This window comes from Platichthys flesus, chromosome 24, assembly GCF_949316205.1.
Source record: "Platichthys flesus chromosome 24, fPlaFle2.1, whole genome shotgun sequence".
NCBI lineage: Eukaryota > Metazoa > Chordata > Actinopteri > Pleuronectiformes > Pleuronectidae > Platichthys > Platichthys flesus.
In genome coordinates, this window is record NC_084968.1 from 15258878 (window position 1) to 15285311 (window position 26434).

At 49.5% G+C, this 26434-nt stretch overlaps 4 protein-coding genes across 5 annotated transcripts; all 4 read left to right on the forward strand.

The window, feature by feature from the left end:
- Nucleotides 1-348: 348 nt before the first annotated feature.
- LOC133950130 (ATP-sensitive inward rectifier potassium channel 10-like) lies at nt 349-14533 on the forward strand. The gene is made up of 6 exons (XM_062384343.1): nt 349-768; nt 7342-7744; nt 8264-8475; nt 8624-8755; nt 9005-9182; nt 12694-14533. Exons 2-6 carry the CDS (start codon nt 7360-7362, stop codon nt 13101-13103), a joined length of 1317 nt encoding a protein of 438 aa, XP_062240327.1. The 5' UTR covers nt 349-768; nt 7342-7359; the 3' UTR covers nt 13104-14533.
- Nucleotides 14534-14845: 312 nt separating this feature from the next.
- Nucleotides 14846-17814, forward strand: si:ch1073-220m6.1 (SLAM family member 7). The gene is given in 6 exon segments (XM_062384344.1): nt 14846-15014; nt 15381-15674; nt 16407-16664; nt 16793-16935; nt 17166-17454; nt 17457-17814. Coding segments are annotated over 6 exon segments (1155 nt in total). The 5' UTR covers nt 14846-14980; the 3' UTR covers nt 17594-17814.
- A 668-nt stretch (nt 17815-18482) lies between these two features.
- LOC133949563 (Fc receptor-like protein 4) lies at nt 18483-20624 on the forward strand. Of its 2 annotated transcripts, none has more exons than XM_062383473.1 (5): nt 18483-18631; nt 18853-19164; nt 19647-19895; nt 19980-20123; nt 20227-20624. In XM_062383473.1, exons 1-5 carry the CDS (start codon nt 18499-18501, stop codon nt 20286-20288), a joined length of 900 nt encoding a protein of 299 aa, XP_062239457.1. In that variant the 5' UTR covers nt 18483-18498; the 3' UTR covers nt 20289-20624. The 2 variants fall into 2 exon arrangements, with proteins under 2 accessions (XP_062239457.1, XP_062239458.1); XM_062383474.1 differs by having other exon boundaries at nt 20230-20624.
- Nucleotides 20625-21874: 1250 nt separating this feature from the next.
- Nucleotides 21875-26008, forward strand: LOC133950329 (endophilin-A1-like). Its single transcript, XM_062384580.1, has 9 exons — nt 21875-22004; nt 23572-23640; nt 23881-23953; nt 24038-24181; nt 24398-24531; nt 24635-24793; nt 25229-25332; nt 25404-25534; nt 25654-26008. The coding sequence occupies exons 1-9, from the start codon at nt 21960-21962 to the stop codon at nt 25848-25850; spliced, it is 1056 nt and encodes a 351-aa protein (XP_062240564.1). The 5' UTR covers nt 21875-21959; the 3' UTR covers nt 25851-26008.
- Nucleotides 26009-26434: the final 426 nt, after the last annotated feature.

Sequence of the window (26434 nt, forward strand, 5' to 3'; positions counted from 1 at the left end):
TATCCGTCCACTGCACGGTGCACAGCCGACTCTGCAAGAAGCCAAGAGCTGGAGGAAAGGGGGGGGGGGGGGTCTTTTCTTTGATTTGTAAAAACCTCTGTGTTATTCAGCCACTTCCAGGCGTGTATCTCATGACCATCAAACATTTACATGAGAAAGTTGACAAAGGCTGAACCAGCGGAGGAGGCTCACACAAAGAGGCCCATTTAGAGAGTACAGTCGGGAGAGGGGGGTGGGAGGGGAGCTGGGAGGAGAGTTGAATTAATGAATTAAAATGTGGTGAATACTGGTGGGCTTCTAAAGAGAGGCATGCAGGGGGGGGTCCTGGAGGAGTGGACAGGCTTCTTGAACCTCAGACACACACTGGACTCCCTCTCTGCTTCACGTGCAGGACGAAGAAGTGCAATCTGTGTGTGATTACATAATGACCCAGTAACAGAGAGACAGAACCGGTGCCACCAGTACCAGTGTGCTGGGAGACACCGACTGACCGCTGGTCTCGCCTCACGGCCGTTCTCTTGTTTTCAGGGAGGTTTTATTTTTTCTTTTAAAATAAAGGATGACGACAACGTAGAAGGACAACGAAGTAAAAGCTGAGAGACACGATGTGATGTCCCGCTGGGACAGACGTGAAACCAGTGAGTCGTCAACGAGGACAAACTGGACATCACTTTACTCTTTACTGAAGAAGAGGGACTGAAGGAGTTTCCTCACATGTGATCAGTGAGAGGATCTGAGTCTTCACGTGTCCCAGCTGCTCTTCAGAAGGTAAGACTCACAAACGTCTCATAGTCAAGGGTCTTTATATTCATGTCTTTTGCAGCTATTTTCTTCTTTTCATTAAAGTGTCACAGGGATTTGACCTCAAAATGCAGAAGTCATGAGTAGATCTGATTATTACTTGTGTTATAATCATCTTTTCAACTTGTATCTTTGTATAAATTTTATTTAGGATTCATATTCTTTCTGTTTTAGTGGAAAAATAATCTCTGAAATTAAGTTTCCATATCCAACATGCATGAATATTTCCAATAAATATAATTTCTAACATTATGGTAAATGTTGTCATGAATAATCAATCTTATGTTATTTATTCCTGAAGATGTAATGTTCAGGTATTTTGCTCTTTTTATATTCAGTAATATGTTTAACATCCCCTGGTGATTTGAAATCTTAGTTGTGATGGTTTCATGTTCCCCATGTGTTGCTTTGATTGACTCTGTTGTGTTGTGCTGATTTGCTGTCTTCTGGTCTAAGGTGTCAGGTGATCTCAATGACAATATCTGGATAAATCAGATTTTATTGAAATATTGAAATATTGAAACAGGTCAAAGGTTGTGATTTGAGAAGTCGCTGAACAACTCGTTCCAGCTCCCGTTTGAAAAACCATCAAAACCAGTGAATGGTGTTTTCCCTCCAAGTCCAGAGAGACTCAGTGAAAAGACAGACGGAGACGTCCTCCCCAGCAGCACAGCAGTCGTGGGACAGTCAGACTTACAGCTGAGACACTTTGTCTTCGACTTGTGAGGACGGAAGACGTCCGTTAATCACCGGCCGGTGGCCAACCGCTGCTTCCGATGTTTCTCTCCGGTCCAAGTCGTAAGTCTCCCACCAGCGGCTCTGGGCCGAGGACGTGTTGGACGTGTGTTGGACGCTCTGCAGGACGCACTCAGTGAGACAAATGTCCAACACCATGGTTACAGCTCACTTCCACTTCCTGTTGTTGATGTGAAATCCACATTAAAGTAAATGATGTAACTCTGGGGGGCCCGGGCAGAGGGGACCTGGGGGCCCGGGCAGAGGGGACCTGGGGGCCCGGAAAAGAGGGGACCTGGGGGCCCGGGGCAGAGGGGACCTGGGGGCCCTGGGCAGAGGGGACCTGGGGGCCCGGGGCAGAGGGGACCTGGGGGCCCTGGGCAGAGGGGACCTGGGGGCCCTGGGCAGAATGGACCTGGGGTCCGGGGCAGAGGGGACCTGGGGGCCCGGGGCAGAGGGGACCTGGGGGCCCTGGGCAGAGGGGACCTGGGGGCCCGGGGCAGAGGGGACCTGGGGGCCCCTGCATTAGATCAAGTCAAACACATGATACATGAGAGACACGCCTCTTAAAGGCTAAAGCTTCAGGCAGAGAGCGAGTGGCTCAGTGACCTCAGCTTCACACAACCACTGTGATTTCCATCGTTAGATTAATGATCAGTTATTGGAACTTGAACATTTGAGGATTCATGCAACAGATGAACTTAAAGGTTCTGATGAAGTTCTGATGCTCAAACAGCTCCTGACATGTTCCAACACCTCAGCTTTCAGACATGATGTCTTCAGACCAGGGACGGTTTGGAAAGTGGCCTCGCCCGTTGGGGCTCACTCTTTGTAGAGACAGGCTACGACTGAGCAGTCAGTTCTGAAGAGAGTAAACACAAGACAGACTTTAGAATCTCACAAGTAAAGCAGATTTTGAAATGTTGATCAAGAGTTTTGGAGACATGTGGTTTGGACACGTCCATCACAGAAACCTGCTGGTGAACCTGGAACAGCTCCTTCAGTCCCCGGCCCCTGAGGGACATGTTTGACATCCTGTCTTTCACGTCAGATTTATCTGAATGAACTAATTCACTGGACTTTGACACGACAGCAGCTCAGTGGGGAGGTTCTCAGTTCGGCTCCCGGAGGCTGGTGGTGGACGCTGTCCTGCCTCGTCCTGCCTGTGGGGACAGTGGACTCCCCGTCCAGGGGACAGTGGTCTCTCCGTCCAAGGGACAGTGGTCTCTCCGTCCAGGGGACAGTGGTCTCTGCGTCCAGGGGACAGTGGACTCCCCGTCCAGGGGACAGTGGTCTCCCCGTCCAGGGGACAGTGGTCTCTCCGTCCAGGGGACAGTGGTCTCTGAGTCCAGGGGACAGTGGTCTCTCCGTCCAGGGGACAGTGGTCTCTGCGTCCAGGGGACAGTGGACTCTCCGTCCAGGGGACAGTGGTCTCTGCGTCCAGGGGACAGTGGTCTCTGCGTCCAGGGGACAGTGGACTCCCCGTCCAGGGGACAGTGGTCTCTCCGTCCAGGGGACAGTGGTCTCTGAGTCCAGGGGACAGTGGTCTCTCCGTCCAGGGGACAGTGGTCTCTGCGTCCAGGGGACAGTGGACTCTCCGTCCAGGGGACAGTGGTCTCTGCGTCCAGGGGATGTTGGACTCTCCGTCCAGGGGACAGTGGTCTCTCCGTCCAGGGGACAGTGGTCTCTGAGTCCAGGGGATGTTGGACTCTCCGTCCAGGGGATGTTGGACTCTCCGTCCAGGGGACAGTGGTCTCTCCGTCCAGGGGACAGTGGACTCTCCGTCCAGGGGACAGTGGACTCTCCGTCCAGGGGACAGTGGTCTCTCCGTCCAGGGGACAGTGGTCTCTCCGTCCAGGGGACAGTGGTCTCTCCGTCCAGGGGACAGTGGTCTCTGCGTCCAGGGGACAGTGGACTCTCCGTCCAGGGGACAGTGGTCTCTGCGTCCAGGGGATGTTGGACTCTCCGTCCAGGGGACAGTGGTCTCTCCGTCCAGGGGACAGTGGTCTCTGCGTCCAGGGGACAGTGGACTCTCCGTCCAGGGGACAGTGGTCTCTGCGTCCAGGGGATGTTGGACTCTCCGTCCAGGGGACAGTGGTCTCTCCGTCCAGGGGACAGTGGTCTCTGAGTCCAGGGGACAGTGGTCTCTGAGTCCAGGGGATGTTGGACTCTCCGTCCAGGGGATGTTGGACTCTCCGTCCAGGGGACAGTGGTCTCTCCGTCCAGGGGACAGTGGACTCTCCGTCCAGGGGACAGTGGTCTCTGAGTCCAGGGGACAGTGGACTCTCCGTCCAGGGGACAGTGGTCTCTGCGTCCAGGGGATGTTGGACTCTCCGTCCAGGGGACAGTGGTCTCTGAGTCCAGGGGACAGTGGACTCTCCGTCCAGGGGACAGTGGTCTCTCCGTCCAGGGGACAGTGGTCTCTCCGTCCAGGGGACAGTGGACTCTCCGTCCAGGGGACAGTGGTCTCTCCGTCCAGGGGACAGTGGTCTCTGAGTCCAGGGGATGTTGGACTCTCCGTCCAGGGGACAGTGGACTCTCCGTCCAGGGGACAGTGGTCTCTCCGTCCAGGGGACAGTGGTCTCTGAGTCCAGGGGACAGTGGTCTCTGAGTCCAGGGGATGTTGGACTCTCCGTCCAGGGGACAGTGGTCTCTCCGTCCAGGGGACAGTGGTCTCTCCGTCCAGGGGACAGTGGTCTCTCCGTCCAGGGGACAGTGGACTCTCCGTCCAGGGGACAGTGGTCACAGCCATGAAGCTGTGTTGTCCCTCAGTCCTTCATGCAGGGGACAGGCTGCTGGGTTTCTCTGTGGATGTGGACGCTGGACAGGAGCTGCCAAGTGGAAGGGATTACTCTCTCCTCTGGAATACTAATGAGTGTCTTTTGTCCTCCGCCTGCTGTCTCCACCTTCGGTCCCCGAGCCCCTTCCTCTCTGTCCTCCACCGTCCATTCCTCTCAGCCTTCCCCTTTCTCTCCTTCTGTCACCCGATGCTTCATTCTCTCTCCATCCTCCCCTCAAAACCAATTATTCTCTCTCTCTTCTGCCCCCCCGCCATCTCTGCCCCCTCACCGCGTCGAGCACCACATACTCACACACGATCAAACACAATCACAGACACACACCGCGCTGACACAACCCCTACACACACACACACACACACACGTCAACACTCTGCCGTGCTCTCCTCTCGCCGTCTAACTTGCTCTCTCTCTCTCTCTCTCTCTCTCTCTCGCTCACTCACTCACCCAGTCGTATTTTTCAATGGGGGCTTTTGTCCCTTTCATCTCCTGGTAAACAAAGGATTCTTGTGAACTGGGGACACGGGAAGGAGAGGGACGGAGGGACGGAGGGACGGAGGGACGGACGAGAGGAAGAGATTCTAACCTCCAGTGTGGTTGTTTCAGCCGGGGGGGAAAGTCATTGTGAAGAGAGGGATGAACAGGGACAGGGTTCAGCTGATACTGGTTCAGTGCTGAGAGACGGGTCTGCAGGACAGGGACAGGGTTCTGCTGATACTGGTTCAGTGTTGAGAGACAGGTCTGCAGGACAGGGACAGGGTTCAGCTGATACTGGTTCAGTGTTGAGAGACAGGTCTGCAGGACAGGGACAGGGTTCTGCTGATACTGGTTCAGTGCTGAGAGACGGGTCTGCAGGACAGGGTTCAGCTGATACTGGTTCAGTGTTGAGAGACGGGTCTGCAGGACAGGGACAGGGTTCAGCTGCTGGCAGCCTCGACTCAATGCATCAGTTCAATGTGTCTGTCCTCGTACGCAGACAGCTGTCAATCAAGACATGTGAGAGGAACTGACTGAACCACGTGAGGTCAATGGAAGATGGAGTTTTGACCCAGAGGCTAATTCTTCATCTGACGATTGACTCCACGATAGATATTGATTATTGACTGTGATTGGTCACATTTCTCCATGTATAAGCACTAAGAAGGTATCATTATTATGTAGCTGTAGCTCCTCCTTCTTCTGAGGACCCAGATGTTTGAGGCCGAACCCAAAGGAGACGGTCTCCTGCCAACAGAGGACCAGAGACACGGTCTGAAGTTCTGGGACTTGTTGGTTTTGTCTTTTCATGTGACAACAAACACTAACGTCAGCATTATGAATGAATGAATATGAACATGTGCAGTTAGCTGGTAGATGTTGAGAGCTCTGAGCTTTGCAAACATTCCTCTGGACACTCAGCTGCATTGTGTTGTGTAACTGCTGAACAGGTCTATGTGTGTAATACACAAGTGTGTGTTTACTGTATGTGTAGGCAGGAGCTCCTCAGGGTTCAGAGGTCAGCTGGAGATGGACCAATCAATGGGCCTCCTCTTGACCCCGCCTCCCCCCGCTCTGGTCCTCCCCACATCTTAGTAGTCACAGCACAGACATCACACAGATCTCCATTCATTCACTCAGAGAGAGAGAGGGACGGGTCACACAGGGCGGGAGAGGACAGAGCGTATCACATCGTCTCCGCTCTCCGTCTCCTGGTTTAGTTCTGTTGTGTTTTGGTTTTTGTTAAATCCGCAGTGGAACAACAGAGACAGGTTGAGACAAAAGGTCCATTTAGAGAAAAGAGTGAGTGAGGGAGAGAGAGGGAAAGAAGAGGAAGGACGAGGGGGAAGCTGTCAGAGTTCACAGGGACAGTGGGAGACTTCTCAATACACTGTAAACACCAACTCACCAGTAGAGAACTCCACTGTCTCATGACGACACATCCTCACTGACTGTCCTCCAGAACCCCGTGGACACAAAGGTGAACGCTCCACTGGTCTGTGAGGAGCTCTGGCTGCTCCCAGTAACAAGAGCATTAGTTCATGTTGGGCGAGTCCCAGTCTGCGCTCCAGTCTGTGTGAAGAGATGTTGGATGGTTGATGGTGTCGGGTTCCTCCACACAGAGCAGGGTCCAGCAGGTGTTTATGGACCTCACGTTTGGTTTAACCCAAACTCCTCATGAGAAGCAGCCCCGACCATAACCATCCAATCAGAGGACACGTTACTGATGGAACAGCTGTGGACTCATTTAGTTGAACCAGTAAGAAATGCTCCCATTCCATCCCTTTGGTAAAAAAGCTCCAATGTCCAGTCGGCCAATGCGAATCTTCATGTGTCACATCTGCTCACATCACACGTGAGCTCTGTGCTCCAAGGTGAAAGGACAGCATGAAGACAGCTGTCAGTGGAATGGAGTCGGGGGACCACCGAGGGACGAGGACAGTGAATAGTGTCTCCTCGTCTCCAGTCAGTAGCCGTCTTGTGCAACCGACCGGGCCAGCATCATCACGCCTTTAATGTGAAAGAGCAGCTGGGCCTTCATGCTGAAAGGGGGCTTTTATTTTGACAAGGCCAGCTGCCTCCAGTGAAAAGAGGAAGGGGCTTAAATGGATCCCCCCCCCCCCCCCCCCCCCCCCGGTCAGCAGCACTGTCCAGCTTCTAATCCTCATCGTCACCTCCCTCTCAAATGTTCCTCTCTCTCATTTGTCTTATTCATGTGATATTCATTTTTCCCTCCTCTTGCACTTTGACTCCCCCGCTCATCTGATGTGACGCAGTCTATCATAAGAATAAAGCAATAAGAACTACCTCAAATTAAAGAAGCCATCTTTGAAAACTATGTACTTGACGTATGCTTTGATTTTTTAGTTTGGTCCATGTCCCATCAACTAACATGGAGGAAGACGGGTTTATGACGTGTTCCTCTGCCGGCCACCAGGGGGTGATCCAGACGCTTTGGCTTCACTTTCATGGAGTCTTCATGTCGTCCATCTTTGTCGTCTTTTTAATGGTCTCCTCTTTTTGTCTCCAGCCCCTTGCAGTACCAGCCATGACCTCAGCCACTCCCCCTTCCTCAGAGGGCTCCTCCCCCCAGAAGGTATGCCACTCCCAGACGCAGACGGACATCACCAAGCCCCTGCTGGGCTCCCCCGGGGGGGCCGGAGGAGCTGGGGCCGCTGCAGAGGACCCAGGCGCCGGAGGGCCCAGCGCCCTGCGGAGGAGACGCCGTGTCCTCTCCAAAGACGGACGAAGCAACGTGCGCATCGAGCACGTGAGCGGGAGGGGCGCCCTGTACCTCCGCGACCTCTGGACGACCTTCCTCGACATGCAGTGGCGCTACAAGTTCTTCCTCTTCTCCGCCACCTTCGCTGGGACCTGGTTCGTGTTCGGAGTGCTCTGGTACCTGGTGGCCCTGGTGCATGGAGACCTGCTGGGTAAGGGGGGGGGGGGGGGGTGGAGGATGAAATAGATTTGAGCTGCAGAGGAAGAGGATATAATAAATAAAACTCAGACTCCAGGCTCATCATTAGAATCTTTATGAATCTCTGTGATAATCTGGACAGTAGAATATGGATCACGTCTGTTTACTCTTCTCACATGACCTCTTTTCAGCCAATCAGGCCTCTGATAACGATCGTCATCTGTCTTAAGTTTCAAAATAAGAGCGTCAGTATCGAGCAGGCCATCCCTTCTCTGGTCACGAACAGTCCTCTCCTCTCAACACGATCATTTGAAGCTTCTGGTACGATTCATCGTGGTTCCCCTCAAACAAGGACGTCTCATTGTGTGTCTGCACAGAGAAAGTACACAAGTTGTTTTCTGTGAGCTACACAATGAGGGACACATAGGAAGAGTGTTTGTCAGACAGGGCCTGAGAAAGACCTGGCAGAGGAGGACATTGTTTTTAAACCCAAATGCATGGTCCTCTGTTCTGTCTCCCTTCCTGTGTGCAGAGTTCGACCCCCCCTCCAACCACACCCCCTGTGTGATGGAGGTGAAGACCCTGACCGGGGCTTTCCTCTTCTCTCTGGAGTCTCAGACCACGATCGGCTACGGGTTCCGGTGCATCACGGAGGAGTGTCCTGCCGCCATCGTCCTGCTCATCTTCCAGCTGGTCATCACCATGGTCATGGAGATCTTCATCACCGGCACCTTCCTCGCCAAGGTAGTTAGCACATTTTGATTATCGTCGATTGTCTCACACCACACTCGACCACTAGGGGTGTCAAATATCAGACATATGTTTACGTCATTAAATATCAATCATATCCAGAGCTCATCAGCTACCCCCCCCCCCCCCCCCCCACCTGCAGGTGGCGCGTCCCAAGAAACGAGGCGAGACGGTGAAGTTCAGTCAACAAGCTGTGGTGTCCAATCACGAGGGACGTCCCTGCCTCATGATCCGAGTGGCCAACATGCGCAAGAGCCTGTTGTTGGGCTGCCAGGTAAAACACCTTCTTCCTCTGCTAGGGCAACTTCTGAAGCTGTTCATGCAGATTGTGTTATTTTCATATTCAGTGAATTCATATTCAGTGATGTTGAAGTCACTGGAGGAAGTTTGTTGAAGCAGCTGAGATCACTTCCCTGCTGGTGGAGCTCTGGGGCGTTTCGGGTATTGAACCTGTGGCCTTTTGGTTACAGGATGCCTTCTGCTCCCTCTTGGCCTCATGTACTGACTCCATCTTGGCTCCCAGGTGACGGGGAAGCTGCTCCAGACGTCTCTGACGAAGGAGGGCGAGACGGTTCGGCTGGACCAGCGCAACGTCCCCTTCCAGGTGGACACGTCCAGCGACAGCCCCTTCCTCATCATCCCCCTGACCTTCTACCACATCATCGACGACAGCAGCCCCCTCAGGGCCTGGGCCGCTAAAGGTAGACCCCCCCCCCCCCCCTCCAGCCCCCTCAGGGCCTGGGCCGCTAAAGGTAGATCTCCCCCCCCCCAGTAAAGAAGGCGCTGTGTGTGTCTGTAGGTGTGTTGGTGTTTACGGTCATGTGCTGGGGACTGGGTTTCCTCTCGCTGCCCAGTGCCGGACTGGTTGGACTCTAGTGGGTTTCTCTGGCTGGAATGTGAGTGAGAGAGAGACACCCCCCCCCCCCCCTCATTAGAGCACAAAGCTGCTCAGTCTGGTGCTGACACGAAGCTCAGATCCTCAGACCCACACCACTCATGTCCTTCTGTCCTCACCTGACACACTGGAGACTCTCTGTCCATTTCCTCTTCCTCTTCACGTCTTCATCACTTTACATTTTGCTTTTGGTCAGCCCTCTCTTCCCTCTCTGTGTGTTCGTCCTCTATGTCGTGAACCTCGAGCTTCAGGTCGCGACCTCTGCCAGGGAGGTTATGTTTCCACCCCAGTTCATTTGTTTGTTGGTTGGTTTGTTTTTGTAAACAAGATTACTCATAAACGAGTGAATGGAGTTCAGGACACTTGGTGGAGGAATGAGGTTTGAGTCAGGGATCCAGATCACGAGTCAGGGATCCAGATCACGAGTCAGGGTCCAGATCACGAGTCAGGGATCCAGATCACGAGTCAGGGATCCAGATCACGAGTCAGGGATCCAGATCACGAGTCAGGGATCCAGATCACGAGTCAGGGATCCAGATCACGAGTCAGGGATCCAGATCACGAGTCAGGGATCCAGATCACGAGTCAGGGATCCAGGGATATGTTTTCACTTTCTTTAACATTGAGAGATGATTCAGACTTTTTGATATGAACCCTCATTGAGGGACCTGATCTCTATGAGTGTGTGAGGTCTGGTGCAGCTGGATCAGGGACTGTCGGGTCCTGGTGGATGTTGTCTCTTTCAGATCACTCTCGTGCTTCAGAACCATCAGAATCAGAATCAGAATCAGAATCAGAATTATTTTTATTGCCATGTATAGTTGCACATACAGGACATTGCCTTGGTGTGGTTCCTACCGACAGTGGCTTCCTCTTGTCACCAGGTTGTGTTGCTTGTTGTTGTCGTTTCCTTCCATGATCCAGACATGGTGGCTCTGAGATGCTTGTGACATGATCCACGATGCTGAGGTCTCTCCCACTGGAGCAGGACTCTGCACCAACTGGTTCAGCCCCTCTTTGTGTTCAGGCTCTATGGTGAAGCTCCAGCAGAGAGCAGCTCTATAGGTCCAAGGAATTCAGGCTTCCAGAGCAACAGAGTGTGAATCTTCTGGACTTTGTGTGACCATGATGCATGGACCAGGGGGGCAGGACACAGTGGAGACCAACAGACACACACTGAATCCACAGAGGTGTGAACACAGTGTCCGGCTGACCTCCGAGAATCAAACCAGAACACATTCATCCATGTGAAGCTGTTCAGACCCACTGAGCCAGAACATCAGCTTCCTCTATAGGCCTGCACCTCACACACACACACACACACACACACACACACACACACACACACACACACACACACACACACACACACACACACACACATACACACACACACACACACACACACACACACACACACACACACACACACACACACACAGGGGATTGTGAAGATTAAATTGTGAAGATGTATTTCCTGTCGAGCTGAGTGAACCTTTGTTGACGTCTGTCAGAGGAATCAAACGTTACCAGCAGGAAGTTTACAAAGTGTCAACAGGAAACTGAGCAGAGGCAGAAGCACAGCGGCAGGAAGTCACACCGACCAATCACACGGCAGGTACTGTGCTGATGGGGGGGGGGGGGGGGGGGGGGTCAGGTGAGCTGCATTTCAGATTCCCTCAAAGAGACGAATCTGAAATGGATGTTGGTTCAGGACTCATCGTCTGTACATCATGAAAAGAGATTCAACTGTGAAGTGTCCATGTCCATCACGTGTCCATGTCCATCACGTGTCCATGTCCATCACGTGTCCATGTCCATCACGTGTCCATGTCCATCACGTGTCCATGTCCATGACGTGTCCATGTCCATGACGTGTCCATGCCCATGACGTGTCCATGTCCATCACGTGTCCATGTCCATCACGTGTCCATGTCCATCACGTGTCCATGTCCATGACGTGTCCATGTCCATCACGTGTCCATGTCCATCACGTGTCCATGTCCATCACGTGTCCATGTCCATGACGTGTCCATGTCCATCACGTGTCCATGTCCATGACGTGTCCATGACGTGTCCATGTCCATCACGTGTCCATGTCCATGACGTGTCCATGTCCATGACGTGTCCATGTCCATCACGTGTCCATGTCCATGACGTGTCCATGTCCATCACGTGTCCATGTCCATCACGTGTCCATGTCCATCACGTGTCCATGTCCATCACGTGTCCATGTCCATCACGTGTCCATGTCCATCACGTGTCCATGTCCATGACGTGTCCATCACGTGTCCATGTCCATGACGTGTCCATGTCCATGACGTGTCCATGACGTGTCCATGTCCATGACGTGTCCAGAGCCAGGCTGCAGGGACAGACGTCTTGCAGCCTGTCCCACACAGAGGATCCCTCGAGCCGCTTGCAGTTTGCACCAGTGGTTGTGAAACGTGTGTTGGTTCCCAGTGGGAGCGGGACTGGGTCTGGGTTAGAGTAAGGACTGTTTGGACAGATGACGAGTCGGCATTCTGACTGGGGCCTGTTGACGCAGGTGTGCGCTTGTCTTCTTGTGTGTCCTTTGTGTTATGGGTGCTGTGTGTTGACGCATGAAAACTACACAAAATATTTATTTATTAGTATCTATGGCTGGAATGTTTTCAACCGGAGGCAGCTCGTACTTAGCTTGTGTCGTGTGTGTGTGTGTGTGTGTGTGTCTGTCTTTGTGTGTGTGTGTGTGTGCTTGTGTGTGTGTGTTGGAGTCAGATTGTAAGTGGGGAGTTTTATGTTTTGGAAATGTCAGGATGTGCGTGTGCGTCCGTGCACGATTGTGTGTCTTTCCCCACCAACACATGTGAACTGATTTGAATCAACTACAGTCTGAACTCCAACACACTCACAAACTGGAGATGATTCTAAATGTAGACGTGTTTTAAAGGGACTCGTGTCCCTCACTGAGTCCTCCTCTGGTTCTCCTGTGAGCTACAGACCAGCACAACCTGCTCAGTGTCTGTAGTTTGTTACTGACACTTTGCCTTCAGTCTGAAACCTCATCGTTGCCTCACCATTCTTTCACCTGTGTGCGTTTATTACAAAGAGGGGGGTGGTGGTGGGGTGGGGGGGGTTCAACATGAACAATGAGGGAACAAGTCATGAACCTGCAAGAGAAGAGCCGAGGTGTTCAGGGAACTGGTTTCTATGAGTGTGTTTGATTTGTCTTGATGAGTTTCAGGGATAAGAGTCTTTGTGAAATTTAGTTTTTAGTTTTTAACTGTTTTAAAACATCTGGTCGCCTTTGATCTCCGGCCTGGTCTCTCCTGCAGGCGGCGGCTGGACCGACCCGGAGCTCGCGGACTTCGAGCTGCTGGTGATCCTGAGCGCCACCGTGGAGCCGACCTCCGCCACCTGCCAGGTGCGGACCTCCTACCTCCCCGACGAGATCCTCTGGGGCTACGAGTTCCCCCCCGTCGTGTCCCTGTCCCCCTCGGGGAAGTACGTGGCTGATTTTGCCTTCTTTGAAAAAGTGGCCAAAACCCAGTCCCCGCTCTTCACCAAGCCGGCCCTGCCGCCGGGCCCGCCGGGCCAGGCGTCCCGACGCCGCGGCAGCAAGGAGGACGGGACGGACCCGGAGAAGATGAGACTGGAGGAGATCTACAGGGGGGAGGAGAGGGGCCGGGAGAGGGGGAGGCCGAGAGAGAGCAGCCCGCGGAGCGTGAGGATCAGCAACGTGTGAGACGACGGAAAGTAGATCTGAAACTGAGATCAAAGGCAAAGACAGAAGTCCTGATCAAAACATTCTGCCTACGCATATTCAAATGTGCAGCAGGCGGCAGGAAGTGAAGCACCTGGGCCTCCAGTCTGCAGAGAAGACACTGAACACAACTGCACCCCCCTTCACAGGGTTAGCAACATGTACAACACAACATCAACACAACTCGTCCTGTCACTGAGTGACACACAAAGTCTCTTCACGCCCTTCCAGATTCTAATGGAAACACTTTTCTACAGAAATAAAAATTCAATAAAAAACACAAAAGTTAATTTCCTGAAACTTTTACTAAAAACCGACAAAATAGATTTTTATTGTGAATCCTCTGAACCACTGTCTGTGACCCGGTTGTATAAGAGGACCTGATCAAAGGATCAGTGAGTCTAACGTCTCTTCACAGATTCACTGTTTCTGTTTATTAATGAAAACCTGTAAAAGGTGGAGAAAATACTGGAAGCGTATTATTTTTTTAACGACTGTTTTTAAAGGATGTATGATATCTTATGTGTGTAGTCGTTTCTAACACAACTTACACCTGAACATATTGATCTCTTTGATATGAACGTCCTTGTTTGTTGAGGTAAACACGTTTAGTAATTTTACTAAAAAGCACTTTAACTTGAAAGGAAAGTGGCATTTTACACAAGATGAGTAACTGAACTAACTTTGAAACTTAATGCACTGTATTGAATTATTAAACCTGTGGTTGTGTTGGGGGGGGGGCTGTGAGTGGGGTCGTGCTTTGTGAGCATGATAATAATCTTTGTATGAACCTGTTTTAATTTGAAAGGTACCTCTGTACAGGATGTGAAGAAGTTTCCCACGTTCTTCATGTCCTGAAAACTTTGTTCTGAATTTAAATGTAAATCCTTTAACTGTTGTCGAGGCCCGATATCATTTATCTGCGACCCCCTTCTCTCCTTCCACTGTGCATGGAAATATTCATTTGAAAATGAAATGATGGTGCTATGGTAAATTAATAGATTAACACATCTGTGGAATCATTTCTGAAGCAAAGAGATGAGGAGCATCTGAGTTTCTTCTACTTGTTTGTTTCACTGGTCAACAAAACATTTTATTCAAAAACATAACATCATAACATCGCCTGAAGTTCATCGCAGGGAATATTAAAAATACCTCTAACCCTTTAACAAATATATAAAGCACCAAGTTTGAGTTTTCAAGTGAATCAAGGACGTTAAAGTTATTTGCCACATTTCAAATGAAAATCCTCTGCTGTTCACACGAGCCTGATGGTAAACATTCAGCATGGATACTGGCGGTGCTGGTTTCTACTGGATCAGCTGCACTGGAGACGTGTCCCCTGAATACTGGAAGCTCATTGGTCCGACTGCTAATGTACGTCTAAGTGCCTTCTTTAATAAAACTGTTATTTACAATGTCTGCATGTTTGAGTTTCCTCCAAATGTAACCAGGCGTTTGCTCAACATCATTTTGTGTTTGAATTGTAACGTTTGAATTATGGATGATTTAATTTAGTTAAGTTTTTAACTGCATTAACATTTACACACAAATAGAAGAACTGAATTCTCCTGGAGCTTGAAGTAGGACTGTTCTGACCAATCAGGGAAACTCACGTCAGAGCCTCCAGCATCTGGAGGAGAGGACTCTCAGATCTGATATCACCAGACTGATGATTGATGAAGGTGACTGATAAGGTGAGTTTCCACTATGTGGGTTGTATTCAAATAGCTTCCTTCAGTCACTTCCTGAGCCTCTGCAGATGTGACACCTGCCTCTGCTGCCTTGCTCACTTCACGGTTTGCTGCACCAGCAACTCGTCTCTCACACTCTGTCTTCACGTCTCAAGAGGAGTGAAAATGCTTCTTCTTCTCAGCTGCTGGATTCTTTCAGGTAAAATCAACACAACTTGAATTATGTGCACTTAAATGTTTCAGTCAGTTTATTTGGCTCCTAAACATTAAACAGTTATTCAAATGAGCTTAAGTCCTGTTTTCCATTTGTCGTAGATTTGGAGTTAATGTGAGAAGAACTATTTAGTTATTGGACCAAATTATAAAATAGCTCTCAGGTTGATAAATTGTTGGTAAAACATAACTTTTGATTTCTCACATCTTCACATTGAGCTTGTTTCTACATCAACGCTACCACAACATTTGACTGATCCTGATTTGTCTTTGCAAAGTGTGTGAACTAACTTACGTGAAGTTGTGTTGATTTCATTTTGAAGTGATTTACTACATCTGGTTTTGTCCTCAGGAGTCATGGCCGAGGTCGGAGCAGGGACACTTTACAGAATGAGAAACAGCTCAATATGTCTGAACGTTACTAAGCCACCACCGTATAAAGAAGCTTCATGGTTCTTAGCTGGAGAGTTCATTGCCTCTATGATTAATGTAAATCCCATCCATAAAAAGAAAGTGGATTTCAATGCCACGAATCTGAAGTTGTGCATCAAAGACCTGAGTGACACGGACTCTGGAATCTATGAGGCCACGATCGTCGATGACAAATATAAAGGATCGACTGAGAAACACCGAGTCATCGTTCAAGGTGAGAATGTTTCTGTTCTCAAATCTGTGATAAAACATAATCTGTCGTTAGTTTCTCACAATAACTTCTCTTAAGGTTTTCTGTCCACACTAGAATCCCAGCTCCTGAGAACAGATGTTTTCACTCGGTTACATTTAACCATCAACTCCTCACCGAACAAACCAACAGAATATGAACCACAAACTGGAACCAGATGGAAATAGAATAAATAAATTCACATGAACAGTTAGATCAAAAAGAGGAACTGAGCTAGAGCATGACTTTCTGATAGAGTTTCCTGTCGTGGTACTTTCGATTTTTTTTACAAATTTACTGAGAAGATTCATTTCTCCTTTGTGACATCCACAAGGGGGGGGGGGGGGGGGGGGGGTTGGGGACTTCAATTATTTATAATTAAGCAATGTTGTTTTAAAGACACTGGGATCATAAATTGAATTTGGTTATTCTTAAATATTACTTATAACTGGACAGATATGACTGAAGAAATCAATATTAATAAATTTGAAGCTCAGTCAAATTGTGTCTGAGACTGAATCAGCTGTTCTGTGTTTGCTTTGTATTCACTGGTTTGATCGGGGGGGCACGCCGTGCACCGTTTTATTATCATATATAAAATCTATATTACATATTGAACGACACGTGATGCATTGTGGGATGTGAACAAGGTACGAGGACATTCAGGTGTCCTCAGCACTTCAGGACGTGGACCTGACTCTGCTGGGCTGTTTGCAGACCGCGTCCCCCGGCCTGTCCTCCACACGTCCCTCCTGCACCACAACACGTCCTCTGGACTCTGCAGCCTCGCAGTCAACTGCTCCGTCCGGGACGAGTGGGCGTCGGCCTCCTGCGACCGGCTCGGCTGCAGAGCGTCCCAGAGGTCGAGCCCAGAGGTCATCAGCATCAACATCTCCACCAACAACTGGACCGTGGTCTGCAGCGCCAAGAACCAAGTCAGCTCCAGGAACCAGTCTGAGGACCTGGAGGCAGCGTGTGAGTCTGCATCAGTGTGTTGTTGTGTGTCGTCCATCAGTGTGTTGTTGTGTGTCGTGATCCAGATGTACCTTGTGTTGCCTTCCATGAGAATGATCTGCTCATCATGAGGTTGTGTGTTTTTCCAGGCCTCAACAAACCGGCTCCTGGACCCACAGAGGACTCACTACCTGTGTTTGCTATAGTCTTACTGGTTGTGATGTGTGTGTCTCTCTTTGGATTCATTGCTCTTCTGGCTCAGAAGGTGTCTTCAGGATGTTGTCACCATCAGGTGAGAAGATTGACCTTCTAGTGAGAGTCGTCCTATAACAGTATGAATGGTGTGTTTTTAATGAAATGCTCTATGATGATGAAATCTAGCTTTTTACTAAAGGTGCAGTGTGTGGAATGTAGTGACATCTAGTGGTGAAGAGTCATGTTGCAGCTGAACACCCCTCAGCTCCCCCCCCCCCCCCCCCCCTTCCAAACACCCGGACTTAAGACTTGTTTGCTTCTTTCCAGAGACAGACGTTGGTTGAGGAGCAGTCACAGCCGGAGACCAGAGCGTCCACCTCGTCCTCCAGTCCGTCCGAGGTGGCTTATGAAAACGTGGACGCCCCACAGCCCGCCGAGGAGGGGGGGGCGGCGCCCAGTCAGGAAGTGGAGACCGTCTACAGCGTCCTACAGGCAGCGAATGTGACTCCTCCTCCTGTGGAGGCTGAGACGTGTGGAGAAGCTCCACCCCCCCTGACTGAGGGGGGGGCCGGGCCCTCGGAGGTCAACACTTTGTACAGCGTGTTGCAGAAACCCAAAACTCTGAAGTCACAGCGCCACCAACAGGTCACATGAGACCATCAGAGGAGCTGAAGGACTGTGTCTGTCTCACGTGGACGTTCACTCCTCACTCTCTTCAAACTGAAAACACAGGAACGAGCAGCGACCTGAGCTGAAGGGCTTCGACCTCATGGGTTAAATCCCACGTTATTAAACTGAGGAAGGATTTGAAAGGTTGAAAGTACATTTCGATGCCTTGTTTATATATTGTTTGTAAATAATAACAGGCTCACGGTTCTGTACTGTACCAGAGATCCACTGTCCTCTGCATGTTTAACCTTGTTATAGAATTACTGGATTCAATCTGACACGTCTCAATAAAAGAAATAAAAAAAGACTTTAAGAGATTTCTGTTACGACCCACAGGATGTAAAAATACATCAAGAAAAAAGAGGTGATGCTTTGTGGTTCTACATCAGAGCAGCCCCCCCCCCCCCTGTTAAATATAAAGTTCCAATAAATCACCTTTATTCATTATTATCATATAATCTGTCTTTCTGAAAAGCTTGAATCAACATCTCCACCTCCTGTCATACAAAGGTAAGGGGGGGGGGGGGGTGCCATGGAGCTCAGTGGAAGGATGTGGTCATGAAGAAAACACCAGATTTCATTTTGGTGTGGGTCGTGTTCACTTCCTTTGACATTTGAGAGGAGGTGCTTTTAAATATGATTCTGATTCTCAGGAAATGAAAAGTCTGTTTGTGGGACTGGTTTCCATGAGTGTGTGGGTGTGTGAGTGTGTGTGTGTGTGTGTGTGTGTGAGTGTGTGTGTGGATCTTCATGTGAGTCTCATGAGGGACAGTTGGGCCTCGACGTGCTTTAATAATTTATCGTTTTATTAAAAGTGACATCCTGTCATATTTGTGTGAAGACGAGCTGAGCTCAGAAGAAGAAGATGAAAAGAACTTCACATGAAAGTTCTCTAGAGTTTCTCTTCTGCACGTGAAGCTTCGCGGTGAGGAGGGTAAACTGTAAACGATGGGGGGGGGGGGGGGGGTCTGTTTCCCCCACGCTGCGCTGCATGTCGATGGCCCGGCCCCCCGAGCAGCCGCCTGTCAGACAGGACACCAGTGAGGACACCAGTGAGGACACCAGTGAGGACACCAGTTCTCTGTGGGACATGAAGCAGGACACGCTGCTCGCTCGGACGCTGTGTGAGTAACCGGACAGACTCTGTCCTTCATCGTCCCTTCGTCTGTCTCTCTTTGTCCTCTTTCTCTTTCTCTCATCATCTCTTTGTTTCGTCTTCTTTTCTATTCTCTTTTCTTTCCTCTTGAATTCGTTTCATTTTATTCTTCACCTCACTTCGTCCACTTTCTGGTTTCCTTTCCTCCCCCCTGGCTCCTTCCCTTCTGATTTGTGTGTCCTCTGTCAGTCTTCCTGTCCTGTCTGTCCCCCTCTGCAGGTGTCCTGTCCCCGGCCTGTCTCCAGCTCCGCCCGGACACTTCCCAGTTCTTCATGTACGACCGCGTGTCCCTGAGCTGTGAGGATCCGACCAACTCCAGCAGGTGGACGGTGAGGAGGAGAACCTCGGAGGGGGGGGTGAGGCCCTGCTCCTCCGGGTGGGGCTCCTCCGGGGGGGGCTCCACCTGCAGCATCGGGAACCTCTACCCGTCCGACAGCGGCCTCTACTGGTGCGAGTCTGCAGGCGGCGCGCGGAGCAGCAGCGTCAACATCACCGTCACTGGTACGACCCCCTGAGCCTTCAATAAGCATTACATGATGAAGGTTTATTAATTCATAATTCATATGTTTAAAGTTTGAAGAGAAACTACATAATGAGTCAGCTGACTGGTGAAGTCTGTCACAGACGAATCAGGATCGATGTTCATGTTGTTTATTCTACAGAGGAAATGTGCAGTTATATTAAAATGTTACATTCAAATTAATTTAAGCTCTTTTATTTAATTAATTTATCATAAATTTATAGTTAAACTGTCAAATCTTAAACCTCAGTTACATTTCTTTGTCATAAAGTTTTTATAACGACAACATTTCAGTTATTTAAAATTGTATTTATTTATTTTATTTACGTATATATACAGATTTATATATATATATATATATATAAGTATATATAAGTATCTGACATTTTTCACTGTGTTTTCGGTATCAGTGTGTATCTCTGTGAATCCCCACTGTTCAGGTTCTAGTTCTTGTTTCCCACAGACCGCTCTGTGATTCTTGAGAGTCCCACGCTCCCGGTGTCGGAGGGAGTGTCTCTGTCTCTCCGCTGCAGAGACAGAGACACGCTGTCCCACGTCCACGTCTCCAACTTCTTCAAAGACGACGTCCTCATCGGCAGCAGCTCCTCAGGGGAGATGAGCATCCACAGTGTTTCTAGATCTGATGAAGGACTCTACAAGTGCAGCCTCTCTGGAGGAGACGAGTCCTTGTCCAGCTGGGTGTCCGTCCACGGTGAGTTCACAGACTCAGAAGTCCAGTCGGCCTTCAGACGAGTCCCTGAAGGACCAGAAGTCTGACTTGTTTTCATCATTCCAGCTTCACGTCCAGCTTCGTCCTCATGTCCGCCTGCAGCTTTCAATCCAGCGTCTGTCCTCAGGCTGATGTCTCACCTGCTGGTGGGAACACCTTACCTGCTGGCCACCATCTTACTGGGAATCATACACAGAGACAGGAGGAGAGGTGGGTGCTTCAGGGCATTTAGTAATGGAAACACAGGAAGGTTCAGCAGATGAAGTTTCATTGTCTCAGTCAGAAACTGATAATCTGATGTTTGTTGGTGCAGCAGCTCGGACACCTGCAGAGAGGAGAAGCAGCAATGATGTCATCATGGACGTCCTGGCGTAGCCTGGAAACCAGTGTAGCTACCAGTGTGTGTAGCTGCAGGGGGATGTTTGTGTTACGTGTCAGCAGATTGTGGGTCAGTGGTCAGATCTGATTAAAAGTAGGTGAGTGTCGTTTCTCCGAAGCTAAGAGAGGATGTTGTTTGATCTGAAATCCCACAAATAGGCCAACAGTCAAAATAAAACCACCCTGAATTGAACAGATGTAAAACGTGTGACCACACTGGAGACAGACGTGCTGTGGCTTCACTGACCTGAGTGCTGTGTTCTGTATCCTGGTTGGAAACTGCTGCCGACCGAGGTCTGTGCTCTGCAGCTGAAATAAACCAAAGTGAACTGAGTCTCTCACTCCTGTGCTTCACATGCAGTCTGTAAATAAACACTGAATAATAATAATAATAATACCTGGTCTTAAGTATTTAGTCTGCTCAGTTCCCCTCTGGTTGGAACAGGTTCTGCAGTGGGCTCAGGGCTTTGACTCCAACAAGGAGGAAATCGACCCGTTTTCAAAGGTCGTTTATGATTCATACGAAGTTTAATCCTTCGTCTGCTGAGGCAATAAAAACATGTCTGTGAATTTAAATACAGTATTTGAGCTTTAAAACATAATGAGATTAACTTGATTTTGGTCTTTCCATTTACTGAATATATATAGTATATATATATATACTATATATATTCAGTATATATATATATATATAGTATATATATATATATATATACTATATATATATATACAATGAATATATAAATATATAATTCAGACAAGTATCTTATCAAATGAATGAATTTTATTTCATCATCCTTAGATTCATTTTACAGCTGTTTTCGTCCACAGAATTAAAATGACATCATTTTAGAAAAACACTAAATGTAATTGGTCCAGAATCCACAGTCTGGGTATGATGGTGCTTTTAATTTGAAGGGACAGAAATAACCAAGTGTGGTGAAAATGAGGTCATCCACACAAACTGCACCAATAAGTGGCCACAGCGTTTTCCCATGATGCTTCACTTCAGTGCAGAGTGACTCCTCCCCCTGATTACCCAATGTTCATTTCTCCTGGTCTGAAGAAGTCTCTGATTTCCGAGCTGGACTTTAAGGCAACGTCACAGCCTGTGGTGAGCTGTCCATGGTGCTGAACACACACACACACACACACACACACACACACACAGGAACACACACAGGAACACACACAACCACGCACACACACACACACACACAGACGCAAACACACACAGGAACACACAAACACAGGAACATACACACACAAACACACACACATGTTGTCTTTTTCATTTAGATATAAACACTTTTTTTGTTTTCTAATTGAGAGTTTAATATTAATCTTGTTATTATTATTGCTGTTGTTGTTGTTGCTGTTGTTATTGTTATTGTGATCCGGAAGCAGCACAGCCGGATGTCTCGTGAGTGGGCGGAGCTGACGTCATGGTAAACGTCATCTCCCTCTCTCTCTCTCTCCCTCTCTCTCTCTCTCTCCCTCTCTCTCTCCCTCTGCCCCCTCTCTCTGTCTCTCTCTCTCTCCCTCTCTGCCAACCCTCTCTCTCCCTCTCTCCCTCTGCCCCCCCCTCTCTCTCTCCATCGAGCATCGGCACCTCACTGAGCTCAGCTGCTTCATATCCAGAGAAGAAGAGCGGTGATAAACGGAGTGATGTCTGTCGCAGGCTTGAAGAAGCAGTTTCATAAAGCTACCCAGGTAACACTGCACGTGTGTGTGTGTGTGTTACAGTGTGTGGATGTTCCTGTGTGTGTGTTACACTGCGCGTGAACGTTGTGATCTGATGTTACGTAACAATGTGTGTGTGTGTGTGTGTGTGTGTCTGTCTGCCTGCAGAGCTGATTGGCTGTTGTTGCACACAACCGGGAATTCCCTCCATCATCTCTCTTCTTCCCTTTTACCCCTCATCCCTTCACCACAGGTCTGTTCTTCCTTCATCCCTCCATCATTTTGTCATCTTGGTCTAATCTTTTTGTCACATCCTCTTTCTCTTTTGTTGTCTTCCGTCCATCCCTCTATCTTGCATCTGAAGACCTTCCCTCTTCACCTTCTCTTTCCTTCATTGCCAGTTCTTTTCTTTCCCTCCCTTTCTCCCATGGATGAATCCCTCCATCAGGTGAACAAACCTTTGTATCTTTATGCCCACATGATTTCCATAGATGAATAAACGTCCCAAACCGTCGACTCCTTCATGTGTTTCATCAAACTACAGTTTAAGTCTCAAGTGTCTCAAATACTGATCCAATTAGAAGATGATTTTCTTCCTGTGTTTAGTTTATCATCATCGGCGACTCATCTGATTGGTTTAGTTCCTCAGAATCTGTTTCCTGGGTTTCGTCTCTATACAGATGAATTATTCCACGTTCTGCTGCTTTGGTCTGTTTATTAAATAAGGAGAAAAGAGAAACTGAGAAACAAACCAGGGATTTACCTCCTGACGCCTACAGGGGGCGACGGAGGAGCCACAGAGACGTGTGCATGGAGCAGAGTGTAAATAAAAACAAACTTAGACTCCGGGAAACCTGTGTTCTCTAGAATGACCAGCAGAGGGCGACTCCATTGCTTGGACACCACAGTGTGAATGATCTCAACACCCGGCTGACAGCGAGGAAGGGGGGGGGGGGGGGGGGGTCAAAGGTCAACGCAGGGCCGTGCAACATGAAGCGGATTCACCTGAAACCTCGAGGGGAGTGCACGCTGCGTCACGTGCACTCCCCTCAAGGGCCATCAATTATAGAGCGAGCCAACCAGAGCGGAGTGTGTGTGTGTGTGAGTGTGTGTGTGTGAACTGAAGAGGGGTGTGTTTCATCAGGAAGCAACAGGGAGAGATGGCTAACCCTTTCAAAATAAAAGCTTCTTCTTCTTCTTCTTCTTCCTCTTCCTCTTCAGATTAAGATTCATATTAAAAGAAACGAATGCTGCCGCGAGAGGGTTACGTAACAGTGTGTCTGCGTGTGGGTGTGGGTGTGTGTTTGTGTATGTGTGTGTGTGTGTTTGTGTGTGTGTGTGTTTTTCTTGGAAACATGAGGACCTAGTCAGATCCCTGTCTCCATGGTAACTGCATCTCCCTCCTCATCTGTCCATCCCTCTTTTCTTTTAATGTTTTTTAATTGTTCCTTCATTTCCTGGTCACTGGTGGATCATTGAAGGGCCCGTCCTCACCCTCCTCTTCCTCTGTTCCATACGTCTTCCTCTGCTCCTCCTTCATCTGGTCTCTGATGTGATGATGTCATCGTCACATGTCTTTGTTTTTGTTGGATCACAGAAGGTCAGCGAGAAGGTGGGAGGAGCCGAAGGAACCAAGTTAGACGATGACTTCAAAGAAATGGAAAAGGTACAAACGGCTGATTGGTCGAGAACTCTGTCATCATATCAACTACAGGAGACTCACTGTTGCATCTGAAACACTCAGTAGTCCACCTGGTGGAATGGAGTGGTACAGCATGTCATCACGACTCTCCTGTCTTTTTGTACTGGTTTCACTGGGATGAGTTGTTGAGCAGCTGCAGGAAGTTGAATGTGATCGTACCGTACGTTAGAGAGCTCATGGTCACCGATGTGTTTCCCTCTGCAGAAGGTGGACGTCACCAGCAGAGCGATTCTGGACATCATGACCAAAACCACAGAATACCTCCAACCTAACCCAGGTCAGCCAAACACAAACACACACGTGCTCTAGAAGAATCCATCAGTCTTCACGTCACCACTTGTTTGTGTTTTCATCTCTGAAGCTTCCAGAGCAAAGCTGAGTATGTCCAACACCATGTCCAGGATCCGCGGGCAGGAGAGAGGACCAGGTTACCCGCAGGCGGAGAGCGTCCTGGGCGACGCCATGTTGAGGTTTGGACGGGAGTTAGGAGAGGAGTCCTGCTTCGGTGAGGACGACACACTGGTTTCTGCCAAAACCAGTCCGATTAGAGATTTGAAAGATTCTATCAATCTGACGCCCTCAACGTTACAGACGCAGATTAAACCGTCTCCGAGCCCAATAACCAATCTGTGACCACTTCCTGTTTCACAACCCTTCAGTTCCTGAACTTCCTCTTCCTGATTCTCCTTCCCTCTGTTTCCCCTTCATGACGTCCTCCCAGGCCTGGCGCTGGTGGACGCTGGAGAGTCGATGAAGGAGCTCGGGGAGGTGAAGGACGCTCTGGACATGGAGGTCAAACAGAACTTCATCGACCCACTGCAGAACCTCCACGACAAAGATCTCAGAGAGATTCAGGTGAGTAGAACCAGTTCACCTGATGCCACTGACTGAGAACCATGGGAACAGAGATGGAAGCTGTGGAGATGACACACCAGCTCATGGTCATGCATGTCCACAGCATCATCTGAAGAAGATGGAGGGCCGCCGGCTTGACTTCGACTACAAGAAGAAGCGTCAGGGGAAAGTTCTGGACGAGGAACTCAAACAGGCGCTGGAGAAATTTGACGAGAGCAAAGAGGTCGCAGAGCAGAGCATGTTCAACCTGTTGGAGAGCGACGTGAGAAGACTTCAGTTCATTACGCTGTGAAGTAGAATTATCACGAAAAAAATACTATAACTATTGTTCATCTGATTCCTGGATCCCTGCTTCTAAAGGATCAACGGCAAATTGAATGATTTTCTCGACCCACGTTCCATCTTCCATCGAAATCTGTCCGGTAGTTTTTGAATAATTCTCATCATAACATCTTTGGCAAAGGTAATAAATAAACAAACTGTATTATCATCTGATTCAGCTGCAAGTGAAAGATCAATTAACGAATAAAAGTATTTCTAAAAGTAACAAATACTTGAATGTCGTAAAAAGAAAAACCTGAAAGAACGTGGAAAGAAAATCCTCATGTCTTCTGCTGCTGAGGAGATGATACTGTGCTATAGTGACCTGTTTTATGTGTGTCTGTGTGTGTGTCTGTGTGGTGTGTGTGTGTTGCAGATAGAGCAGGTGAGCCAGCTGGCTGCTCTGGTCCAGGCCCAGTTGGAGTATCACAGCCGAGCAGCAGAGATCCTACAGCAGCTCTCCAGGAAGATGGAGGACAGGTGTGAATCTCAAACTGACTTCATGTGATGAGACGATCGTACTTTTACAAACTGTGTGTGTGATTGTTCAGGATCAAAGAAGTGTCCGGTAGACCCAGGAAGGAGTACACACCCAAACCCCGGCTGACCCTGGAGCTACTGCCCCCCAGTCAGGGCCACAACGGGGGGGTCCACTCCACCAAATCCCCCAGAAGGTCCCCAGGTAGATTCACTGGTTCTCCACAGAGTCACATGGACGCAGCTCAGTAGTTTTGGTGTGATCGTCCAAACGGAGGCTGAACCTCGGGGTGTCCACCTCTCTTGTCCCTCTGTCCCCCACAGCGCCCATGGACCAGCCCTGCTGCCGAGCTCTGTACGACTTCGAGCCGGAGAACGAGGGCGAGCTGGGCTTCAAGGAGGGCGACGCCATCACCCTGACCAATCAGATCGACGACAACTGGTACGAAGGCATGATCCACGGCCAGTCGGGCTTCTTCCCCATCAACTACGTGGACATCCTGGTGCCGCTCCCTCATTAGGGCAGGGACCTGCCCCCCCACCTCCACTTAACCAATCCAGGACAAGCCGGCCTGTATTTGCATAATAGACAAACCACGCCCTCCCTCTACTTCTTCTTCTGTGCTTCTGTGCCATTCTGCTTTCACAAAGTGGACCGAGCCGAGGGAGGAGCCTGAGGTGGGGGGACGCTCGGAGACGAGGTGGGGGGGGGGGGGGATCAGAGGAGAAGGGGGGGGGATGGCAGAAGAGATGATGATCGTTCAGCACATTCCTCAACAGCGCAGCAATGGAAACGAATGACACTTACAAATAAGCACGTTGTATATGTTCGTGCATGATTGTGTCTGTGTGTGTCTTTGTGTGTTTGGACTTGTTCTGACTGTGTTACGATCAAACCAGCACAAACTCCTGCTCACCAGTTCAACCTGGACAGTGTCCTCGGTGTCCCTTCTGTCTGTCTCTCTGAGGGGTTCTGTCCTTTCTACCATGACTCGCCTTCCTGTGCTTTTCAAGAGCCCCAGAGATGTCACAGTCTTCCTTCTGTCCTACCTTCTCTCCTTCCGTCCTACCTTCTCTCCTTCCGTCCTACCTTCTCTCCTTCCGT